General features: G+C 30.6%; 1 protein-coding gene across 1 annotated transcript; it reads right to left on the bottom strand.

Annotated features, from left to right (window-relative positions):
* Window positions 1-604: 604 nt before the first annotated feature.
* Window positions 605-25,650, bottom strand: LOC127717768 (uncharacterized). The gene is made up of 16 exons (XM_052223564.1): window positions 25,215-25,650; window positions 22,664-22,902; window positions 21,920-22,028; window positions 19,907-20,139; window positions 18,045-18,176; window positions 17,010-17,177; window positions 16,367-16,503; window positions 12,753-12,867; window positions 12,192-12,275; window positions 11,108-11,288; window positions 10,083-10,172; window positions 9,405-9,482; window positions 8,566-8,623; window positions 8,043-8,090; window positions 6,645-6,826; window positions 605-5,547 (listed from the first exon to the last, which is right to left on the bottom strand). Exons 1-16 carry the CDS (start codon window positions 25,444-25,446, stop codon window positions 4,874-4,876), a joined length of 2,760 nt encoding a protein of 919 aa, XP_052079524.1. The 5' UTR covers window positions 25,447-25,650; the 3' UTR covers window positions 605-4,873.
* Window positions 25,651-25,932: the final 282 nt, after the last annotated feature.

Raw genomic sequence — 25,932 nt, 5'->3', positions numbered from 1 at the left:
CAGGAGTATGTGATTAGGTAGTTTTCGTTTGTTGCTGTTTATAATGTGTAATTAGGTTTGTACACAGGTCATGTTTGTTTTTTTATTTAAATCATTTCACATGTAATGTTGAGGTGTTAAAACTTGCTATATTTGGGTTTTGATCATCTTGAAATCCATATGTTGATCTTTATTTGCTGGCACCTATGCCAATTGGTCAATGGTGGAGAATTAAAATTGAGAATGGAAATGGGGAATGTGTCAAAGAGACAACAACCCGACCAAAGAGCCACCAATGGGTCTTCAATGCAGCGAGAAAATCCCGCACCCGGAGGCGTGCTTCAGCTGGGCCCTGAACAAAAATGTATACTAGTTCAGTGATAATGGACGTCAGACTAAATCGTCTTTTTTTGCAATCGTAGTACCGGAATGTGTGTAGCAGCTTGTGATAAGTTTATACTTCTGCATCGGCTTTGTTTCACTGGTATCTTGGTTTTGCTATCCATGCATATTTCAATTTTGTTATCAGAATTTTCTCTCAAGTAATGTATCTAGGTTTAATTCAGATTTTCAAATCCTAGATAGATGCTTCCTTGGCAAAGGCATATAAGAAGAAAAGTCATGGTGGCATATAGATTTTTTACTTTTTGTCATAATATATATACTGATAAAACATGTTAAACAAATAAATATATTGTTGGATAAGGCGCCAAACAGCAGTCTATTGACTGGTATGGATAAAAAAGAATCCATTGTGGATTATAAAAATACAACATGTACCTGGATATAAATGTTTATTATAATAGCACTAAAAGATGATTCTCAATTTTCTTTTATTTTCAAAAAAAAAAAAAAAAAAATCATACAAAAGAACCAAGAACTCAATTTGGAATAGCATATCACACATTTATCCTTTTATTTAATACAAGCACTAATAGATATTTCATTCTAAAATTGTCTTTTAGGTTTTCATGTCATTCTTACCAAATATAATTTGTGATTTGAACAAAATGAAAGTTTTTTCCCTGTAATATGACACTAGAAATATTTTTTTAGCATAATATGCAGATAACTATAGTTTAATGAATCTAAGTTTCTGTCATGATTTTTCCAGATTATTACAAACATTAATTCTAGACAATGCAAATAAATTTATTGTAACATAAAAAATCATCTTGTTTTCATCACTGTATAGATGTCTCCAAATCTATTTGTGATTTTTTTAACAAATGTTTCTTTGTACCCCCAGAAATATGACACTATGAATAAATCTTTAATTTGCAAAATTTGTCAACATAACAAGTGTTTAATAAATCTGAATTTTTACCATACTTGTTTTTAAATTTTCACATTTAGAAAATGTGAATTATTTTATAAAAGCATTAACAATTATCTTGTCTGCATTACTTTATGCTTCAATCCAAGCAAAGAACAGTAAAAAAAAAATACATTATTAACAATGTTACAATGTTAAATAATATGTACATAAAATTGAGACTGAAAATGGGGAATGTGTCAAAGAGACAACTACCTGACACCAAAGAGTAAAAAAAAACAGCTGAAGGCCACCAATGGGTCTTCAAATCAGAGGCTCCTGACTTGGAACATACGGAAAAATGTTGCTGGTTAAACATGTTTCATGAGATCTCAACCCTCCCCCTATACCTCTAGCCAATGTAGATTGAACAAACACACAGCAATACAACAAGAGTGCACACGCTGAAATGTCTCGCCTTCTTTACTAACCATTGATTTTATGTTGATAGTCCTAAATATAAAGCTTTACTACAAGTAACACATAATCTTAACATGATCCAAGAAAATGAGGTCAAGGTCAGTTAAACCAAACGAGAAATACATGTACACCTTACAATCATTCAATAAAACAAACAAAGTTGACCTATTGCTTATAGTTTCTAAGAAATAGTCTTAACCAAGAAAACTTAACATTGACCAATGAACCATGAAAATGAGGTCAAGGTCAGATGATTCCTGCCAGACAGATTTATACACCTTACAATCCTTCCATACAACAAATATAGTTGATCTATTGCTTATAATTGAAGAAAAACAGACCAATATACAAAAACTTAACACTGAGAAATGAACCGTGAAAATGAGGTCAAGGTCAAATAAAACCTGTGAGACTGACATGTACATCATAAAATATTTACATACACCAAATATAGTTGACCTATTGCATATAGTATTAGAAAAAAAGACCAAAACTCAAAAACTTAACTTTGACCACTGAACCATGAAAATGAGGTCAATGTCAGATGACACCTACCAGTTGGACATGTACACCTTACAAATTTAAAAGAAACTTTAATATCGTTTTTTTTTAATGTCAATCATTGGGATGGCCAACTCAGCAACTGAATACCATAATTGTCTTTTGTTTATTTAGTCTTAAGGGATTAAAATCGGGATTATATATAAAATGTCCGGCTGGCTAAAAATAATTTTGGAAGCCCTGCTTACAATCATTCCATATACCAAATATAGTAGACCTACTGCTTATAGTATCTGATATATGGACTTTACCATGAAAACTTAACCTTAAAATTGAGAATGGAAATGGGGAATGTGTCAAAGAGACAACAACCCAACCATAGAGCAGACAACAGCTGAAGGCCACCAATGGGTCTTCAATGCAGCAAGAAACTCCCGCACCCAGAGGTGTCCTTCAGCTGGCCCCTAAACAAATAGGTATACTAGTTCAGTGATAATGGACGTCATACTAAACTCCAAATTATACACAGGAAACTAAAATTAAAAATGATACAAGACTAACAAAGGCCAGAGGCTCCTGACTTGGGACAGGCGCAAAAATGCGAAAATTGTTTACTGATCCATGAAATGAGGTGGAGGTCAAATGAAAATTGTCTGACTTTGACCTTGCAAGGTACGCACATACTAAATATAGTTATCCTATTACTCATAATAAGAAAGAAATTAACATTACAAAAAATGTTGACTTTTTTTCAAGTAGTCACTGAACCATGAAAATGAGGTCAAGGACAATGAACATATGACAGACGGAAACTTTGTAACATAAGGCATATATATACAAAGTATGAAGCATCCAGGTCTTCTAGCTTCTAAAATATAAAGCTTTTAAGAAGTAAGCTACTGCCGCCGCCGCCTGATCACTATCCCTATGTCGAGCTTTCTGCGACAAAAGTTGCAGGCTCGACAAAAAGTAAAACTTAAAAAAGTCTGAGTTTGATGTCAGAATAGATAACAAAAGTAACTCAACAAAATGACAATGATACATAAATTAACTAAAAACTACTAGCAGTTACTGACATGCCAGTTCCAGACCTCAATTTAACTGATTGAAAAATTATGTCTTCATCATCTGAAATCAAGCACAATCCCTCCCGTTAGGGGTTTAGTATTATACCATCATAAAATAAATGAGAAGAACATAAACCGTGTCATGCCAACAACTGGTTTTATAATAAATGTGTTTATTTTTTATGCTAGGACCCTATAAATGAATCAATATTTATACCTATATATGCCATCTTTAATGACCTGACAACAGAATCGTAACTATATCCCTTCTAAATAAGGTTTGGTTAGCTTTTGAGGTAAATGTCCACATTTTTGTGCTTTGTAAAGAATATTACCATAAAAGATTGGATGTGAAATACCTGAACCTATAAGATGTCTGCATGTTGATTTATATTTACCAATGATGTCCTTATACTGATGATAAAATGTAGTGAATGCTTTTACTATTTGTGATATCAAAAACCCTGGCATACATACATGAATGCAAATTTTTGTTTATCATTCATCATTTTAATCAAAATACATAAGTTTTCTATTTTCAAAAAAAATAAGAAAATCATTGTTGAGAATATAGTATGCCACTGTGCATAATCAAGAAAAAAATAACACACATCTGTTCAAGGGCAATTATCCCCCAAAAATGTGGTTCATTAGGCAAATTATGAGTTCTTTGCTAAATTTTCCATTTTCTCTGAAAACAGACATATGAAAAATGATACTTATTTGCTGAAACAATTTGTAAGAGAAAAAAGACTTAAGGATGTACACCTCTGAGGAGCCAAAAATTTCTAGAATTAAACTTTTTTTCTAAACCTGATTTTTGGGTTTATATGACTATAAAAAAAAAATTGGGGAACAAAATATCATATGGTAGTGCACTTCTTTTTTTGCTACGGCTATTTGAAAGTACCCAATTTTGATGATTTTCCAATTTTTCTTCAATTTTGTCCCATTTTGGGGCTATTATCGTGAACAAAATCACAGTTCCACAATTATGCATATTATTTCAACTTCTTTGTTATAAATGATTAAAAAATACATATCAAAGAAATTTGAAAAGAAAAAAGTGATATGGGATGTACATGTTTCTGGTTAAATCATTTCTTGTACTCCTCATCCATTTTCTCAAAATTTTGGCTAAAAAGACTGATTTGATAGGTAATAGAATTTGAAAAATGTATAATACTCAAAAACTACTAATTGTAGATACACAATTTTTTCACAGAGTTAAGTTTGATTAGATATTTATTAAATTCATTGCTATTTTCCACTTGTATCACATGTTTTTGAAATAATTCCAGAACGAGATTTCAACGAGACAGAAACCTCAAAAGAATACATCCTTTACGTCAAGTAATAAAAATTCTATTAAAAAATTACCTTACATTTCGCCATATGTGCTACAATTTCTATTTTTGTCATACAATAAAAGTATAGGCTTGAAATGTTTTTAATTTAATTTTTCACAGAATTAAAAAAAATAAATAATTCACTTGAACAGTATTGCATGTAAATCAACAATTTGAAATTTCTTACAACTGTTATTGTTATTGTCTGAAATTCATCAATTAAATGAATAAAAATTGATAGTCTAAATATCATGTAAATCTTCATCATTGTCATCTTCAAAATCTTCATAATTTAAATTCTCTTCATTGAAGTATAAAACATTTATATCATCTTCATCATCATCATCATCATCATCATCAACAAAATCTACATTTATAAGAACATTTTCATCAAAGTCAGGTAAATCAAAATCGTTTCCCTCAACCACATCTTTATCTAATCCAACAATAGAAAAGAATATTGTTTGCACACTTTCCTCTACAATATGTTCATCAAACGATTTGATAAATTCCAACAATTTTGCTTCAATGAATAATCCTTCCTTCACTAGGCACGCTTTTCTTCCTTTTGTAGCATTATTCATTGAAGCAATTAGCAGTGAATGTTGATGTTTGTACCATTTTATTGTAGATACCATTTCTTGTTTTACAAGACACTGCTCCTCCTTGGCTCTATCAATCATGGACTTCAGCTGAATAGCCTGTCTTTTCACAGCTGATAAACTATCAGCTCGGTCTGTCACTTCAAGTTTCTGCCAAATTTCATTATCCTGGTTTTTAATATCATCAAAATTTAATTTAAGTGGAAAAGAAGTGGATGGCTCTCCAACCAAATTGTACTCTGCCAAGGCCTGCTTGATCTTGGCCACTACCTTCTGTACTTGCTTTGACAAGCGAATTGCAATAGCTTGTCCTCCTGGAAAGAGAAAATGATTTTTTATATTGCATCTAAAACAAGAATGTGTCCACAGTACACGGATGCCCCAATCGCACTATCATTTTTCATGTTCAGTGGACCATGAAATTGGGGTCAAAACTTTAATAAGGCCTTTAAATTAGAAAGATCATATCATAGGGAACATGTGTACTAAGTTTCAAGTTGATTGGACTTCAACTTCATCAAAAACTACCTTGATCAAAAAACTTAACCTGAACTTTGCACTATCATTTTCTATGTTCAGTTGACCGTGAAATTGGGGTCGAAACTATAATTTGGCATTAAAATTAGAAAGATCATATCATGAGGAACATGTGTACTAAGTTTCAAGTTGATTGGACTTCAACTTCATCAAAAACTACCTTGACCTAAAAGTTTAACCTGAAGCGGGACAGACGGACGGACGGACGAACGGAAGGACAAACGAAAGAACGAACGGACGGACGCACAGACCAGAAAACATAATGCCCCTCTACTATGGTAGGTGGGGCATAAAAAAGATGTGGTATGTCTGATTCTCAATGAGACAACTATCAAAATGCCAACCAAGACTGGAGGCTACACACTAATATCTAGAAATCAGTATAGATTCATTTCAATTTTTCAAAGTATATAAATCATATACCATTTGATTCCTTATTCATTTTTTCTACACAAATGTATTTGTCATTTACATAAAATAAGTCAACTATTAAATGTAATTGAATGAAAAAATGCAATTACATAAAAAAATTTCAGAGCAATTTCTGAAAATTAATGGTTGATTGAAATCCTGCTTCTTTTAGTCCTAAGAACATGGATAAAATATATTTATAATCATAAAAAAAACTGAAGAGGGAATGGAATGCTGCTATATGACTTAAACACTTTCAAATAAGTCTCAACTTTCCTATATTCAATGCTTATCAAATCAAAGCAACCTTGTCATCCCTTGTACACTGTAAGTTTGCTATGGCTGCACATTTGCTTTAGAAACTCCCAATGATTTTGTTGAAAAATTGCAAAAATTAGGTAAAACTTGAATCAACTTTCAAACATATCTGCCTTACAAAATAAAAATAAATGTCTTTACATACTGGCATATTTCTTTATCAGATCTAACAGGAAGTGCCTCTCACTGGTAGACCTCTGCAGTTTTGTTAGTATAAAAAGTCTGTTTTTTTCTTTTGCGCTTGACAGATGACTTGTGAACAATATGTCGGTCTTTGTATATTTAACTTTCAGTCTGCTTTCAATTCTTTCAATGGTCTTATTCAATCTGAAATATAAAAAGAATGAGCAATAAAATAATCTGTTACCAATAAATAATACCCATAAGTTTTCATTACTGTAATGACTTACTGTATGACTGTTTTAGTAGTGAACTAAAACTAATAACAAATAATTATTTAACCTTGAATGTCTAAGTCAAGGTCATATTTTATGATACCCTCCACATCCTCTTGAGTTTTTAAAAGTCTATGTCAAAAGGATAAAAAAAAATGCTAGAATATGTAGAGAACGAATTCACAGATGGAAAAAACAAAATGCTGTCTACTATCATTAGCTGGGATCAAAATAAAATATGGTGTGTGATTGCCAATGAGATGAAAGTGCTTCCACATTCTCAGAAAAGTGTTCAATTTATAAACCTTTATTTCAAGTAAGAAACTATTTTGATAACAAGTGAGTTCATTATTTTTTACAAAGAAGTCTGATTAATATGCTTTTAATCATGTCTTTAACATTGCTCCATATTGTCAATTTATATAAGAAGATGTAGTATGCTATCAGCAAGCTATAAAGGGGTAAAAATAAGTGTTAAGGGGGCTTGAGGGTATAAATCCAATTTTTTTTTAATTGTAGGATTTTCCTATTTTTTTCTATAAAAAAAAAATGAACTTTTTCATATTATTAATAGAAAAATAAAATAAAAAAATGGGGTCACCGTTCATTTAAGCTCACCATTTGCCTTCGAAAGAAGCATGCATTTTTGTTAAGGTACTTTTTTTTTCGGTTGAACTAATAGGATAAATAGAGATAATATAGAAATAAAAAAAGAACTAAATTACAGATATCGCTTAAATTTACAATGGTTTAGTTTACGTACAGCTTATTTGAAAATAATAATAAATAATACAGGTCACAAATGAGTTAAAAAAGATATTCAAATTATAATGCCATAAACATTTTTGCACCAAAGGTAGATAATTTGAGCTTTTTTTAATGATATAAACATTTGAAAAGTCATCTGGGGCCAAAACGAATTGATATTTTTCTATGATTTCTGTACCATATCATAAAGTAACAATTAATAGTGTAATAAATAAAATGTGTAATGAAAAAAAAAATGTTTAAATTTTTGCTGAAATTATGTTCCCGCGACCCTACTTTATACAAAAAAAATTGGTTACAGTTCATAGTAATGCTCTCTAATTCCTGATCTAATTTCCCATTGATGAAATTAATTAACAAGCATGCTATATAAAATTTGCCTTTTGTATGTTATATCTTCTTGAAGCTGTCCAGGAGGCAGTGTCTCTCTGAAATAAAAAAAAATATATCATATAACCATGATAACCAGAATATAAAAATATTTAAATAGAATTCTTTGTAAAACTTTTAAACCTTTCATTTCTTATAAACAACATTTTCCAATGAGAGAGAATCCGTCACAAATTAGGTGTTTGAAAAACATTTCAAAACTTCTTTTTTTTTTCCTGGATGCCTGAAAATAACACAATTGTTGATCTTTATTGGCAAATTGGTATTCTATTGATGCAATTTCAAGTTGAAAATGACACATGTTTCCAAGAGTACTATAAGAGGCACTTAACACTAACAAACAATAAAAATCCTCTCAATTGCCAGATTTCATAATCTTGAAATATAACTGATAAAATGAAACCAATAGCTGATGCCTGATATATTATTAGATTCAATTTATGTTTTGTCTAATAAAACAGGTAAAATAATATTTTTTTTGCTATTTACAAGAACAAAAATATTGCCAGTTACCTCATCTTATATAGATCTTCCAACTTCAGACAGTAATCTTCTTTTGGTGTCAATTCCACTACAAACAAAATATTAAATTAAGCCTCTGTTTATATCTTCAATGAGATCGTTTTAATTACACAAAATTTTTTCAATTAATCATAAGCTTTTGGAAAAAAGAATATAAACATGACTTTCCTGATTTCCTGATTAACAGTCCCTTTAAGAGTGATTGTTTTCAATGGAATAATATTGGAGTTATTTCCCATGTTTTAACTTTTTTCAAATTTGTACCTGAAAAATATTTGAAATGGATCTAATACAAAATTATATAAGACTGCTCTAATAGATTATGATTATCTGGAGTAAGATATCTTTTTTGTTTTGTGTGATCTGAAATATCAAACTTGTTATGTGTGATCTGAAATGACAAACTTATTGTGTGATCTGAAAATATCAAATTTGTTATGTGTGATCTGAAATAACAAACTTGTTACGTGTGATCTGAAATATTACACTGTCTATTCTCTTAGTGTGGATGCTTCATTTGAAATATGAATCAATAGAATACTATGTTAAATACCCAGTGCAGCAAATATGAAAGGATTACTATCACCGAGTAATATAAGGGTACTAAAAAAATTTATTTTTATTCATTTCAAAGTAAATGAAAGTATTATAAAGTATAGTAACAACTAGTATATTACATTTTAGAGTTGTTTTATTTCCTTCTATGATCGTATGCAATTGTATTTTGTATATAATTACCCCTTGTTCCACGAGTAAATGTGACAGAGTAATCTTAAATAAAGCTTAAGTTTTAAAATAATGGTGTTTTGAGGCTTAGTTTTAGAACATACATTTCTGATTATTGGTAGTAGAGCTAAACATCAGTTTTTCATCTTCAATCCATTTATTCACCATTTCATCAGATACACCTGTTTAATTAAATTAATAATGAGTCTGTATACAAAAATAATTCAATATTTGAGAACTTTGAAATAAAGTTTTAAAGATAGTTACTGTAAATTCAGAAATTATTGCGTGCATTTATTATTGCGATTTTTGGAGAATGGACAAAAATGCGAGATTAATTATTGCGATTTCAGGAAAATTTGCATACAGATATATGTATCAAAAATCAAAATGCGAGTTCTTATTATTGCGATACTCAAACAGTCGCATTATTCGCATTAATAAAAACCTCGCAATAATTTCTGAATTTACAGTACTTTCTTGTAAAGTAATGCATAATTGATTGTATTAAAAGGTTTTGTTCTGTTAAACATTACTATAAATTAGATATTAAACATTTGAAAAAAGTTATATAAATCATTGATTAATTTTATTCAAGTTAAAAAAAGAAAAGAAAAATAATACAAACAAATAATCAATGATACTTTAAATCAATAGATAAGTGCTGACATGGATTTAAAAAAATATTCATCAATGTTAACTTTAAGAAGATATTTATGAAACATACTGAAAAAGTATGAAAAAAACCTACAATTTAAGGTAGTTAATAAGATGAAAAATACCTGACAATGGTTTTAAAAGTTCCTGCAAGGTTGTACTGCTGGTGTTTTCAAGAAAGATGGCCTTTTTCATTCTCCCAGGTAGACTTTGACCTGAAATATATACATTTTAAAGTGAAAGATGTTTCCCTTAGAAATTCCCTTAAATATACTTTCTGATAAAAGTGAATTTAAACAGTTATCAGGCCAATAGAAGAAATAATACAATGGGTCACTGTTCAAATTACCAAATGAAATTGTAATATATTCACACATAACAATTCTAGGAAGTAATCAGTTTTATTTACCCTAAACATAGCTTTGGTGCTATACTATTAAACTCGTCATCAAATTCAGAATGAATGAATGAACTTTATTCTCACAAAACTACATGTCATAGTTACAGAGAAAATATATATTTACAATTACATATATGTATATATAAGCATGGACATGTGTGAACAAAACGTAACTTAACTTGGAGGACTGACTTTTACCTGTATTATTTTTATAAATTTACATAATTTTTCTAAAATGATAGTACTTTCTGAATTAAATAAACAGAAGAGTTTAAAGTTAGAGATTTCAATGATTGTGTACATATAAAGAAGGAAAGCTAAGTTTTTTTTCCATGACTTAATAGGAATGATTTTCTTTCTTTGACTTGAAATACCTTTCAGAAGTGGTTAATAATCGGAAATTAACTGGCCCTTTTATGGGATAAGTTTAGAAAAAAATATTATAAATTTAACAGCAATATTCGTAAACAACATTTTATGAAATTGAAATTGAAATAACTATTCTTGTACCTTTATCCACTTCTCATCAATTGCAATAATGAACAAAAAAATTACCAACAAAAAGCAACTTATATTGATTAACTAACTTGAAACCTTCCCTAAACAAGGTACACCCATCACATTTTTTAACAACACATATATTTTTTTAAAGTTAAAATTTTAACTGTTTCACATAATTGCAATACAAATATCTATTCATACATCATAATAATAACTCATTTTAATCATATTTAAACAAAAATATCTTACTGAGCTTGTTCCTTATTCTACTACCATAATGTAGTAAAGCATCAGTCAAGAGATCAATTCTATTTTCCGGTGTCATTTCTTTTGTTATTCTCGAGAATTTCCCCAGGTAGGACCATAGTCTCTCCAAACTCTCACCATCAGTGAGTCCTATGCCGCTTGTTCGTCTTGGACCATATAAAACCTGTAGTAAGTATCAAGAGTGGAACATTCACATCTTAAATTCATGCCAAGTAGTTTTAGAGGAGATAATTTTTTTAAAAGTTAATAAACATACAAATTATGAATTTTGGGTCAGGCAAGATAAGACAAGATGTGTTGTTTCATGAGAGAATATCTCATAAATATAGAAATTTTGCTTAAATAGCTTTGATTGCTGCTGTAAAAACAATAATTTGTCACTAAAGCTTAAATTGGCTTTCGTCCACACATTTCTTCAATTGTCTCTATATCAAAACTACAAAAACTTTGTTTGCTTAGAATTTAAAACTTAAACATTAAGAAAAGTCATGCATCAAGTTTCTTATACAATGAATTATTTATTATTATTGCCAGTCCTGATATTTATCTTGCAACCTAGCATTTTCAAAATAGTTTTAACCATTTTTCAGACTCCAACAAGTTTATTATTTCAAGTCAGTTTATACAAATAAGATTAGGAATAAATAATATCAGTAATATTAAATAAATTTCCACTGTTCATAATATGACCATTTGAAGGTCTATGCCACTATCCATGCATACATATTCAAGGTGTTGGTGTTTTAAATTTTCAAATAATACATTATACAAGAAATGTAAGCTCATATTTTGATAAGCAATAGAATTACAGAAGCAATTGTAAGCAGTGCTGTTTTTAAAATTCTTGAAATATTACTGATATAAGAGTTCTTGTTCTATTGAATTTTCTATGCAATTGACATTTCCCAGGCATATCTAAATAGTGAAAACTACATTCATTTTCAATTTATCTTGAACATAAAGAACACAATCATTTTATACTGATTGCATAATGATCCAGGTAGGATGAAAGTGTTTACAATGAAATTATTTTAAATATACCTATAATCTTATATCTAAAATTTACCTGACAACTCATTTTATGGCCATATGAATGAAATATTGGTATAGAAAACTTGACTTTATCCAAAACTGAGGAAGCTGTATGTTTCTAAAAAAAAACATCAAATACAAATCCATAAATAAATGATGAAAAGTAATTGTGAAATCAGTCAAAATGCTTTAGTTTTCATTAGAAACAATCTTTTTCTGCTTACTCTGAAATGAGAGAGTTATATAATTTGTATAACAATGAATTCAATCTATATTTGAAGGTCTCATTCATCATTTTGAAATAATCAACTGATTTCTGATCAAGTAAGCCAGTTATGAAAATTTGCCAGACACTAAGATATATATCCAATCAGACTAAAATAAGAAGTTATGCCCTTTTTGCCTAGCATATCTGATCATGCAACTTAATATGTGCTATACAGTTAACTATGAAGTTTTTAAAATTTACCATTTTAATTGAGATAAACAGAGCTTAAAACAAATATTTAATCTATGATTACTGAAAAATGGAAACATTAAATAGAACTACTTTGCAATTAAGTTTTAAATAAAACATTTAGGTAAATCTGCGCACCTTTAAATGACTGTGTAGGTTGCAAGCAATGTCATACATGACATAAATTGGATGGCTGTCATCAACTGGTTTTTCTTCCAGCAATTTGTTTAACAAATAAACAGAATACCCCAATCTGGAATAAAGGCAATTTTTCATTAGTTTTCCATGATGCTAATATGTATACAGAACCATGACAAAGGTTTAACATTATCTTGTATGCTAAGACCATCTTTCACTCATAAACTGTACTAAAACAAAATGTAATCAGGTGATGATCAACAGTCATACAAATTAAAGCTTTAAAATTTAAAAAATATAAATGTGTAAAATATAAATTTTGCTTTTAGACTTGTTTGTAAACATCCTTTTTTTTGCATAGTTAAGCATGGTTACAAGGTCAATGAGCACAAAATAAATTTATACAACTTTGTCAATAAAAACAATGGAGAACATGTCCTTGGGACAGTCACGCGATGATGCCCCTGCTTGCATATATACAGGGTTATAAACAAGATTACAGTAAAAGTAAATTCCAACTTGATTAAGTTATGTGGTAAAAAGCATTGTCTATAAATTTCATATCATTTGGTTTAGGCAAACTAAAGTTAGAGAACAGAAACAACAGATTTGGCAATTTTCCAATAATAAAGGGACATAACTTTAAAAGTCAAAATGACCCCATACAAAGTCAAACTTCATCTGAGTTTTGTGGTCAGAAAACATTGTGTATAAGTTTTGTAATATTTTGATGGGGCAAAAGAACAGAAATGACAGATTTAGCCATTTTTCTATAAATTTAGCCGTAACACTCTAGAACAATAAAAGTGATGCCTCCCAAATTCACACCTGATCGGTGTTTTGTGGTAACAGGCAGTCTGTATAAGGTGCAAAACATTGTGTAAGGAAAACTAAAGTAAGAGAACAGCAATAACAAATTTGGCAATTTTCCATTTAATAATAAAGGGGCATAAATACAGAACTTCTTTGTAACATTACAGAATATGTTACCTCAGTTGTCAATACTTTTATGTCTAAAATGTTAAGTAAATATGTTGAACAGTGCAACGCAATTTACAGTCATAGAAAGCTTTACCTTGTAAAAGTGGTAACAAACTTTGAAAATATAATTTAAATAAGAACAGTTTTGAAACGGAAACTTATTGTACAATTCCAATGTTATTTTGCCAAATTTCGATGTAGTGTAGAGTGGGTGGCGCGTATTCGCCGTCGCCACATTTTTGCCGTTTTTGCAATTTTTTCTGTAAATTTCGTGTGCCTTTACCCAATACTTGCCTAAATAGATGCTAAACACTGTTTGTAATGTTTGAACTGTTGATATTCCTCTTTACCCCATTTTCAATGTTATTCGCACATATAAAGAAATACGCAGGTGTTTTTGAACGATTTTGGCAATTATGTAGGATTTATATGGCATGCATGCGCAGTCATAAAGTAAATATTTGTTAGAAAAATCTTATAGGAATGATCTCTCAAGCTAATTCATGTAATTGCAAACAATTGTTTTTATAATATACCAGGATAATGAGGATGGTCATATCATACATTACGGCGAAAATGTGTCTTGAATTCCTCTTGAGTTTGCGTTCATTTTTAAAACATTTAACCAATGTTTTGAAGAGAATTCCTTTATCAAACATTTTTTTCATATAGTTAACTTTCTGAAACCTACATAAAAAGTTTCAAATATTCGAATGTAGGTCGGATGTAGTTGGAAATGAATATGCGTCACTCTCTCTAGCACCACTAAGAATCGAAACGGGGAGATTTGAAAAATTACTTTAAGAGGAGAGAGTCTGCGATAGTTGTGAGGATATTTTAGAAGATGAAGCTCATGTTATTTTATCATGTCCTTTATATGACGATTTTACAAAAAAATATTTGATGATGCAACACATTTAAGTAGTGATTTAATGTCTTTTGATGATAAACATAAATTAGTGTTTTTATTTATAGATATTGATAAGATTTGTAGTTGTGTAGCATGTATCTAATTTTGGATAGACGTTAAAATGTTTTATACTCTAAATAATGTTCTTATAAATATGTTTTATAATAGACGAATTCTCTATAATGTTTTTAATGTTATAGTCTATGGTAATTATGTACAGAATGGCTCTCTTTTTATATCTAGTATATATTCTAACATTAACTTTTTATATCTAGTATATATTCTAACATTAATTTTTATATCTAGTATATATTCTAACATTAACTTTTTATACTAGTATATATTCTAACATTAACTTTTTATATCTAGTATATATTCTAACATTAACTTTTTATGTCTAGTATATATTCTAACATTAACTTTTTATATCTAGTATATTTTCTAACATTAACTTAACTTTTTATATCTAGTATATATTCTAACATTAACTTTTTATACTAGTATATATTCTAACATTAACTTTTTATGTCTAGTATATATTCTAACATTAACTTTTATATCTAGTATATATTCTAACATTAACTTAACTTTTTATATCTAGTATATATTCTAACATTAACTTTATATATCTAGTATATATTCTAACATTAACTTTTATATCTAGTATATATTCTAACATTAACTTTTTATATCTAGTATATATTCTAACATTAATTTTTATATCTAGTATATATTCTAACATTAATTTTTATATCTAGTATATATTCCAACATTAACTTTTTATATCTTGTATATATTCTAACATTAATTTTTATATCTAGTATATATTCTAACATTAACTTTTTATATCTAGTATATATTCTAACATTAACTTTTTATATCTAGTATATATTCTAACATTAAACATTATTGAAAGATGAGACTTAAATAAAATATTGAATTCAATATAAGTAGGCTTATATGATTATTAATAAAATTCTTCACGGAAAAGTGGTAATCAAAGGACAAGGTACGATAAGGCCTGTTTTTGGCCCCCTATTTTCTCATTTTTCAAATTTTGTTTTGGAAACCTCTTTATTTTGTTAAAATATTCCCTGAGGTGTGAAGTTTGTTTGGATGAACTTCAAAACCAATAATTTTAGCAACTGGGTGAGGTGAGGGGGGTAAACTTTCTGTTAGTATTCAAATATTGTAATTATTATTCACTTTGCAGGTGTTCCGTACAACTAATTTTTAGTTTTTTAGTGCCTGCGCCTATGTGACCCAGGAATTTTTTTATTCCAATGTCATGAGAATTGTTTTTGCTGTCTAAATCGCCATAATTTTCATAAAGAAACAATGGCCAAAAATCGTACTTTTTCCTTCTTTTGGCGTTTTTGATGCCCTTTTACCCCCCCATCCCCCCCCCCCCCCCCCCCCCCCCCCCCGCCTCACCTCATCCTTTTTCTGAAATTAATGGTTTTGAAGTTCATCCAAACAAACTTCAAACCTAAGGAAATATTGTAACGTGATAAGTAGCTTTCCAAAACAAAATTTAAAAAATGAGAAAATAGGGAGGCCAAAAACAGGCCTTATCGTACCTTGTCCTTTCTTTCACATTTTTATCCTGTGACAAACTTTGTATTTTTCTTTTGACTAAGGATGCCATCTTTTTTATCATAATTAAAAACTATTTTGGACAATTCAATTGTTCTTTCACAAATTTAAATATCCATATCTATACCTTTCACCATATTTAAGGCTAAAGAAATATTTGGGATATTCATGACGACAGGTTGAACCAAATACTGCTGTCTCTGATAGCTTGTTGGTCTTATTCTTGGATCTCACATTATTTCCTGCCTGGAAATCACTACAATCCTATCAAAATATGAATTCATTTTATTAGTGACATAGTTATAAAAAAGACAGTTGACTAAACTACAATAAATAAATCAAAGTTCTGTTTTACTAGTAGTACATATTAATGATGACATTGTATAAAATTCAGTAGTTTTGACAATATTGACATAATTGTGGAAAGTAATAGAATAGCTATGTATAGGTTTAGGAAATAATAACTAGTATTAAAATTATAATTATTACCATTATAATTTACACTATATCCAAATAATTAGCTTCATATTTTTCATTGTGCAACAATAGAACTTCAACTTTGTGTTAGAACGCATACAGTGTATTATATTATATAAATAGAAAAATGGTATAAATAATAATGGACTTACAAAATTATGAATGGGGAATGTGTCAAAGAGACAATAACCAAACCAAAGAGCATAAAACAACCCAAGGCCATCAATGAGCGTTCAATGAAATTTGGAAAGAAACTAACTATTATTAGATAGGAACATTAAATAAGTAACTACCACATCAGGCTTTTTTTTATCTGCACAATAGTCCTCCATAAATTTGTCGACCTTTGCTTGATCAAGGAAGAAGCAATCATGGTGCTTTGGCTGTTCCCACTGCTTACCAGCTGATGCTTTCCTAACTAACTGAAAATCAGCATCAAAACTGTAGATCTTAGTTGATGTCTATAAAGATACCAAAAAAAAAAGAAATAGTTAATAAACTTTATTTGTAAAGGTACACAAAATGTAGACATCAACAATGTCATGGGCAAAATAGCAATAAACAGATCGAGATTATCATTGGTCATCTCAACCTGATTGCTTTTCTAACTTTTGTGGTACCAGCTCAAGGGAGAAAACCTGTATTGTTGAGATGACCATATTATTCCATGCGTTTGTCTTAATCATCTCTTAAAGGTCAGTTTGTCATTTCTGTTATGTACACTTATCTGTGTTATTGATAGTATTCAAGATAATAACCAACAATTACAAAATTACCTCAAAATACATTCCATGGGCAAAAACCAGATTGTGGTTTGCTTAAATCGTATGAAAACTTTATGTCAGATATATATTGACTGATTTATCATTTTTATCCCCATTTGCTTTTACTGCTTATAATTAGGTATTTTAAGATATTGTAAATTCAGAAGTAATTGCATGCATTTATCATTGCGATTTTGTCATTTTAGTTTAAAATGTGATTTCAATTTTTTGCATTTTTGACAAATATCCTGTTTAACTCATAAAAAAAAAATAAAATGTGAGTTTAAATTATTGCGATTATAACCCTTTCGCATTTTTCGCCATAATAAAAACATCGCAGTAATTTCTGAACTTACAGTATAAGTAAGAAAATGCATTCAATACTTAAGATCAATGATAAGCAGACTCTGCACTTATGTATCTTGACAGACAGAGAAGTAACTTTTTGACAAAGTTAAGACAATGCAAACCAGAAAAACTTATAAATAAATAAACATATGTAAATTCATCTCCTTTACACATTTCAACACCTTTAAAATTAATGAAAATGCCATTAGTACTTACAGAAAAACAAGCTGGGCATTCTGTGCCATCATCAAGGTTCTCACACAGGTTTGATGGCTGTTCGATTCTGTGCAGGAAATGACGAAATTCAGTTACTGTTTCACTTATCAGCACTTTATAAATATCTTTTATCTGAAAAAAAAATCACATTTAATTTTTATGTCAACAAAGACCTTTACTCATACACAGCTACCATTGCACAAAACTCTTTAAAGAATTCAACTTCTTACTCCTCTCTTTGGTCAAGTTTTTAACCAAATTTGAAGAATTTTCTACAATGAATTTAGTAAATTAATGGAAATGGGAATAAAAATTCAATCCAACTGTTTTTCTGGTTGTGATGCCAAAAGCTATAGGACTTCATATTTTAATCTGGGAATTAAGAGATGTACTTGGAAAATGCATGTTATAGTGATCTAGTATAGGATTAAACACATTTTTTCTAGAGGTTATTGATGTGTAAACCGGGGCGATTAACTCACAAACTGAAAAGAAATAATGCATTAAAGCTTTGAAAATGTATAAAATTTAGATTCGTATACAATTCCTGGAAATTAACGAATTAATGTCATGGCAAAACACAACGTCATACGATTGAAAACTTTCAGAGGTGGGTGCTATCGGACTTTTATGTCAGTTTGCTTAATCTATTTATATCTTTATTTATGTTTACATCGCTTATATGGTCATCGGATGACTTTAGAGGTCAACTCGATAGTTAATTAGATGGCGTCTAGACTAAAATACACACGAAACGAAGCTACATATTTTCATGCCCATGCCCTGTTCATTGTTTATTTTAGACTTTATATAGTTTGGATAAATGTTTTACATTGTTATAAAACAAATATGAGAATTTGATTAAAATCGGTAAACATGAATTTGACAGCTAGTGCCCCTTTAAAATAGAAACAAGTCTACTGTTATGTTTTTTTGTTTTTCAATCTCAATTTGTTGAAAATCCCGGGATCCCTTTATGTATGTGTATTGCGCATGAATAGATCACTGAAGATTATGAAAGTATCGGAAACATGGTTTATCAAAGTGTAAACCAAGGGATAAAATGTAATTTACCAATCTCGTTCAAGTATTTATAGATATGCAAATCATATAAGAATTATAATGTTATATTCATACAAAGTGGAATGGGTCATACTGTGGATTTATTTATTTTCGTGGGTATCATTTTTCATGGATTGAGGAAAACCTACATTTTCTGGGATATTTGATTTCATTGTTTTGCTAATCTCTGCATGCAAAACTCATAGAAAATTTGTTATTCGTCTAACATATAAATTCGTGGCTCACCTGCATCAGTGAAACCCACGAAAATTGGTATCCAACGAATAGTAATTTTTCTATGAGTTTACAAGAGGTCTGGAGCTGGCATGTCAGTTACTGCTTTTAGTCCTTGTTCATTTATGTCAATCATTGTCTTTTTACTTAGTTTCTGATGTTTATTTTTTTCAAACAAAGGACTCGAGACTTCTTTTGATGTGAATGTTACTGTACGTATTAAGGTTTGTTTATCTATTCCACATTAGCTATCTAGAGCTCTAGGAAGAAGTATGAGATTTTGCAAAACATGTTTTTTCTCCTAAGTCAGGAAACTTTAGCCTTTGTTAGTCTTGTATGTTTTATAAATTTTGATTCATATCTATGTTTCTGAGTCTTGAGTGGCATCCATTTTTCAAATCCAGTATGCATTAGTGTTTTGGGGCCTGCTGAAGCCTCTGGTTGAGGAAGTTCTCACTGTGTTGAAGGGCCATTGGTGGCCCTGTGCTGTTTTTTACATTTTGGTCAGATTGTCTCTTTGACACATTCTCCGTTTACATTCTTTATTCATGTAATAATATACAAACCGGATAATCAAAATAACTTCTGTGGTGCTTTGAACTCCTGGCCTTCAGTGCTTCACAGAAACCTTTAACTGACAGATGGCATTCAATAAGAAGTCCATTTAACCATTTTAGCAAATCAAAGTGAAAGGCTATTCTTGGAAACTTGGTCGAAGAAGGCCAAAGTCTGTACCTGATAAGTGTGATGGCTTCACCCTCACACTTACAAAATTGAAGGGATCTTACATGTTGTCTGCCTATAAGTATACAGAAATTAATAGGTCATTGGAGTGATCTAAAACAAAAAACTATCACAACATGATTTAATAGGATGTAAGTTTTGTTTCATCATATCATTATATTAGAAATATAAAATGCAGAATTTGAATGATATTTTGAATGACTTTTTCTATATGTTCTTTAAAACAAGTCTTTCAAAATATATGTTACTCCAGATAAACTGCAAGAACAAATCCACTTTTATGAAGTTGTACTTCTGGTATTCTATGATACAAATTGCTGAGAAGAATCTGACATTTCTCCCAATGGACTATAAAGCCTAAGATTTCCAAGAGAGGGTTGTAACTACTTTTTTTCTGGAAAATGAATAACAATAGCTCATAAATAACTTGTGTTATTAGGATAACATACAGGCCTAGCTTGCAGAAAATTTAATTTTTCTTGTAACCTGAACAATAAGATTGGGATAACAAAAACTTCATGGTAAACTACCAGTATATTTAATAACAAAACTTTTAAAGCACAAACAAATTGACCTATAATGCACAGACCAGATATCATAAATCCACTGTTTTATAACAGATGGTTTAACAAGAGTGCACATGCTGAAATGTCTCGCTTTCTTTACTAATCATTGATATTATGTTGATAGTTCTGAATATAAAGCTTTACTACAACTATTACATAAACTTAATATGATCCAAGAAAATGAGGTCAAGGTCATATAAACCAAACAAGAAATACATGTACACCTTACAATCATTCAATACACTAAATATAGTTGACCTATGCTTATAGTTTCTAAGATACAGACTTAACCAAGAAAACTAAACATTGACTAATGAACCATGAAAAAGAGGTCAAGGTCAGATGAATCATGCCAGGCAGACATGTACAGCTTGCAATCCTTCCATACAACAAATATAGTTGACCTATTGCTTATAGTAATAGAAAAACAGACCAAAACACAAAAACTTAACACTGAGCTATGAAATGTGAATATGAGGTCAAGGTCAAATAAAACCGGCCAGACTGACATGTACATAATAAAACATTTCCATACACCAAATATAGTTGACCTATTGCATATAGTATTAGAAAAAAAGACCAAAACTCAAAAATTTAACATTGACCACTGAACCATGAAAATGAGGTCAAGGTCAGAAGACATGTACACCTTACAATCATTCCATACACCAAATATAGTAGACCTATTGCATACAGTATAAGAAAAACAGACCAAAACACAAAAACTTAACTATAACCACTGAACCATGAAAATGAGGTCAAAGTCAGATGACACCTGCCAGTTTGACATGTACACCTTACAGTCCTTCCATACACCAAATATGCTAGATCTATATGGACTTGACCACCAAAACTTAACCTTGTTCACTGATCCATGAAATGAGGTCGAGGTCAAGTGAAAACTGTCTGACGGGCATGACGACCTTCCAAGGTACGCACATACCAAATATAGTTATTCTATTACTCATTATAAGAGAGAAATTAACATTACAAAAAATCTTAACTTTTTTTCAAGTAGTCACTGAACCATGAAAATGAGGTCATGGACAATGGACATGTGACAGTCGGAAACTTCGTAACATAAGGCATCTATATACAAAGTATGAAGCATCCAGGTCTTCCACCTTTTAAAATACAAAGCTTTTAAGAAGTTAGCCAATGCCGCCGCCGCGGGATCACTATCCCTATGTTGAGCTTTCTGCGACAAAAGTCGCAGGCTCAACAATAAAAAGGAACATTTTTCTTTATCATCTGTTCATTTATACATACCCTTTTCATCAACTATTACAACATTTTTCAAATAGCTTGTACTACAATGTGTATGTGACCGTAATATCCATGGTGGTGTATCTAACACAGCTCCAACATATGCTTGATTCTATAAATAAGTGAGAGAAAAGATTAAATTGGTTGCAGTGAATTATTGTAACTTCCCATTGTAATAAAAACTTAAAATTACACTTCTCTGTTGTAATATACACTCATTACAGCAAGAAGGAGATAGTAATTCAATGGTATTGGTTGATCTGTTATTCTGTAAATCATATTCATAATTATTAATATTTGGATACACAATACACACAGTGTGTTTTCTCTTTTAAATTGTGTTATACTGTACTTAATGTAATTTTTGAATGCTTTGAAGCTTGATTGCTATATGCTTTGCTAGCATTAGCTCTGTTCTGAAGGACATATTGTGGACTGAAATTCAGACTGTAATGGTCTCTGGTGGAAAGTTGTAAATTGTCTCATTAGCAATCAAAACACATCAAAATACTTGTATATAAATGCTAAATTTCAATAAATAGATTGTAATATAGAGGGGCAGGGCAAATACATTTTCATAGAGATGTATTCATGCCATGATGGATGCTTATAAACTTCATTAAGTCTAAGTGAAAAAGAGACATATGACCAGATGTAAAGAAAATTTATACTTATCTAATGAGATATTCCAATTGTAAATAGGAAATATTTTAAAGAAAGCCATATTGTGGCTAAAAGATATCTTACCCTCCATGCCTCAAAAATGTGCAAATGAGGAAATTGGTGTCTCTTCTGTAGGCAATTTCCACAAACTGCTTCCCATGGACAACAGTCAATGCACCGGTACAACTGACTGCTTTCATCACAATCAAGACAATGCCCATTATGTAAAAATTCAGTGGACAGGAAACACTCATACAGCTGGTTGCTTATATTCTTCCAGTCCTGTAGGCTGCCATCCTTCTTTATTTCATAACGACTCTTACCTTAAAAAGAAATAAAGAATTAATTCTGCTTGCTTAAAAACTATTGTAAAACAAGACAGAATGTATACACATCAATTTATATGGCAATTTGATCTTGACCTTTGCAAAACAAAGTTTTACATACATTAATTTTGACATACCCAGAGTCCTCTAGTATTAACCAATTTACATGCCAAGTATGAACTTTGAGATCCTGGAGAAAATTAAAGAACCTTAGTGAGCGCGCTCACATACCCCACGTCCCCACATTGTCACTGGAGAAATAAAATAACTGTAAGAAAAAAAAATTGTATAAGAAAAAAAAATTGAATCATAATTTCCTGTCGATATGCACATCTACATAGTATATCCTTATTATCTACAAAGTTTCATGAAATTCTGTTGTGTGGTTTAAGAGGAGTTGCGATGACAAACTGTTGCAGAGGTATATTGAATCAAATAAGTTCAAAGGGGCATAACTCCTAGAAAAAAAATTGAATCATAATTTCCTGTCGATATGCACATCTACCTAGTATGTCCTTATTATCTACAAAGTTTCATGAAATTCTGTTGTGTGGTTTCAGAGGAGTTGGGATGACAAACTGTTGCAGAGGTATATTGAAGCAAATAAGTTCAAAGGGGCGTAACACCTAGAAAAAAAATTGAATCGTAATTTCCTGACGATATACACATCTACGTAGTATGTCCTTATTATCTGAAAAGGTTTCATGAAATTCTGTTGTGTGGTTTGAGAGGAGTTGCGATGACAAAAGGTTGCAGTAGTATATTGGGCAAATAAGTTCAAAGGGGCGTAACTCCTAGAAAAAAAATTGAATCGTAATTTCCTGTCGATATGCACATCTACGTAGTATGTCCTTATTATCTACAAAGTTTCATGAAATTCTGTTGTGTGGTTTCAGATGAGTTGGGATGACAAACTGTTGCAGAGGTATATTGAAGCAAATAAGTTCAAAGGGGCGTAACACCTAGAAAAAAAATTGAATCGTAATTTCCTGACGATATACACATCTACGTAGTATGTCCTTATTATCTGAAAAGGTTTCATGAAATTCTGTTGTGTGGTTTGAGAGGAGTTGCGATGACAAAAGGTTGCAGTAGTATATTGGGCAAATAAGTTCAAAGGGGCGTAACTCCTAGAAAAAAAATTGAATCGTAATTTCCTGTCGATATGCACATCTACGTAGTATGTCCTTATTATCTACAAAGTTTCATGAAATTTTGTTGTGTGGTTTCAGAGGAGTTGAGATGACAAACTGTTGCAGTAGTACATTAAAGTAAATAAGTTCAAAGGGGCGTAACTCCTAGAAAAAAAGTTGAGTCGTAATTTCCTGTCGATATGCACAACTACATAGTATGTCCTTATTATCTAAAAAGATTTTGTGAAATTCTGTCGTGTGGTTTGAGAGGAGTTGCGATGACAAGAAACAGGACTGACGGACGGACGGGTCAAAAACATTATACCCTCCACAACTCGTTGCGTGGGGTATAATAATCCATTATAAGGGGACGAAGAAATTTAGACCAGATACATAATTAATCCAATACGGAAATATATATATATTGTCACTAAATACTTAGCTTTATAGAGAAGATATATATTTCTTAAACGTCTTCCGTAATGAAGGATCTAGTGCTCTGGCAGGTCCATTGCGTTTTTAGTCTGGCAAGCCGCAATCCTGGTAAATGTTTTTTTTCTACACCCAAACAAATTTCAAGAAATAAATTTGCTTTTACTTTTATGTAGCTGCGAATACGTATCTCTTTTAAGGTCCTTTTGATGATTTTGATATTTGCGGACCATAGAAAAAAATCAAAGGACAATAAAGCTACGTTTGCGCAGCTAATTTTTATGAAACATTTAAAAAAAAATATGACAATCTTGCAATAGGTGCAAATTATCTGCCTGTTTATTTTTGGTATAGTGTATTTCAAAAGAGAGAGAAAAAAAGAACAGCTGTTTGTGGGCATCTTTGTTTTTGTTTTTTATTTGAATATCTTTTCTACCTCACACGTAGAGAGCTAAAATAAAATATAAAACGGAATCAAAATCGGAATCCTTCCGGAGTAATTTTAGCGATTCCGTTTTTTAAATAAAATCTCTGATACGCGTACGTATTAACGTTAGCGTTTATGTTGTTTATCATATGCATTTTCTCATTTTTGCAAGCATATCATACACCGTTCAATCTTATGTTCAAGTTTATTTCTTTAATGAAATTGAAGGATACGGCGTTACAAACAGCACTGTATAAAACCGACGGTACATCGGAAAAAGTAGCGTCGTTTAACATTGTCTAAAATGATTTCATTACCTTCAATATCATCACTATGATCAATCTCAATGTCATGTGGATATTTCTGTTCTTCCAATGGCAATGCTGTCTGTGCCCGACTTGTTGATGGTACTACAAGTGGTGACAATATTTCTAATGAGTGCTTGTCAGTTTTAATGCGAAAAGGATCCGACAGCAAAGCCCTTCGTTTACCCCTACTCGTGTACTGTGTTACTGATTTGGAAATTTTTCTTTTCTTTATGAATACCATGTTGGTGCCATTCAACACGCCATTTTCTTTGAATTAAAACAACCCTTGTCATGATTTTTGCTGTCCCCGAATTGAACATATTTTGTTATAACTACCAGCACTTAACATCTATACTGTACAGTATAAAAGTATACTGTTGTTAGTGTTACTAGCAGACTAATTTTACTAATAGATTCCCACTAATAGTGGCTAATATTGCAGGATCGGGTGCACCATTATGCATACTACAACCTCAAGACTTGAAACCGCTTTTAAATAGTTGTAAGAATAATTGCTTATTAACAAGAAATGTGTTTTTTTTTAACTAACGGTGTTTTAGACTTTCTTAGCTAAGTTCTATGACATACTAAGCAAGGATTCCTTCTCAAAAGTCTCCTGATATAAAACTGGAACTAATTGTTCTCCAACGGCACGTTTGCAAAAGATATCATATCTAATTTGTTTGGTACTTAAAGCTGAAACTTCGTTCGATCTATTTGATCTAAG

The sequence above is a fragment of the Mytilus californianus genome, unplaced genomic scaffold (genome assembly GCF_021869535.1).
Source record: "Mytilus californianus isolate M0D057914Y unplaced genomic scaffold, xbMytCali1.0.p SCAF_10, whole genome shotgun sequence".
NCBI classification, from domain to species: Eukaryota; Metazoa; Mollusca; class Bivalvia; order Mytilida; family Mytilidae; genus Mytilus; species Mytilus californianus.
This window is presented reverse-complemented; position numbering and strand designations above follow the sequence as displayed.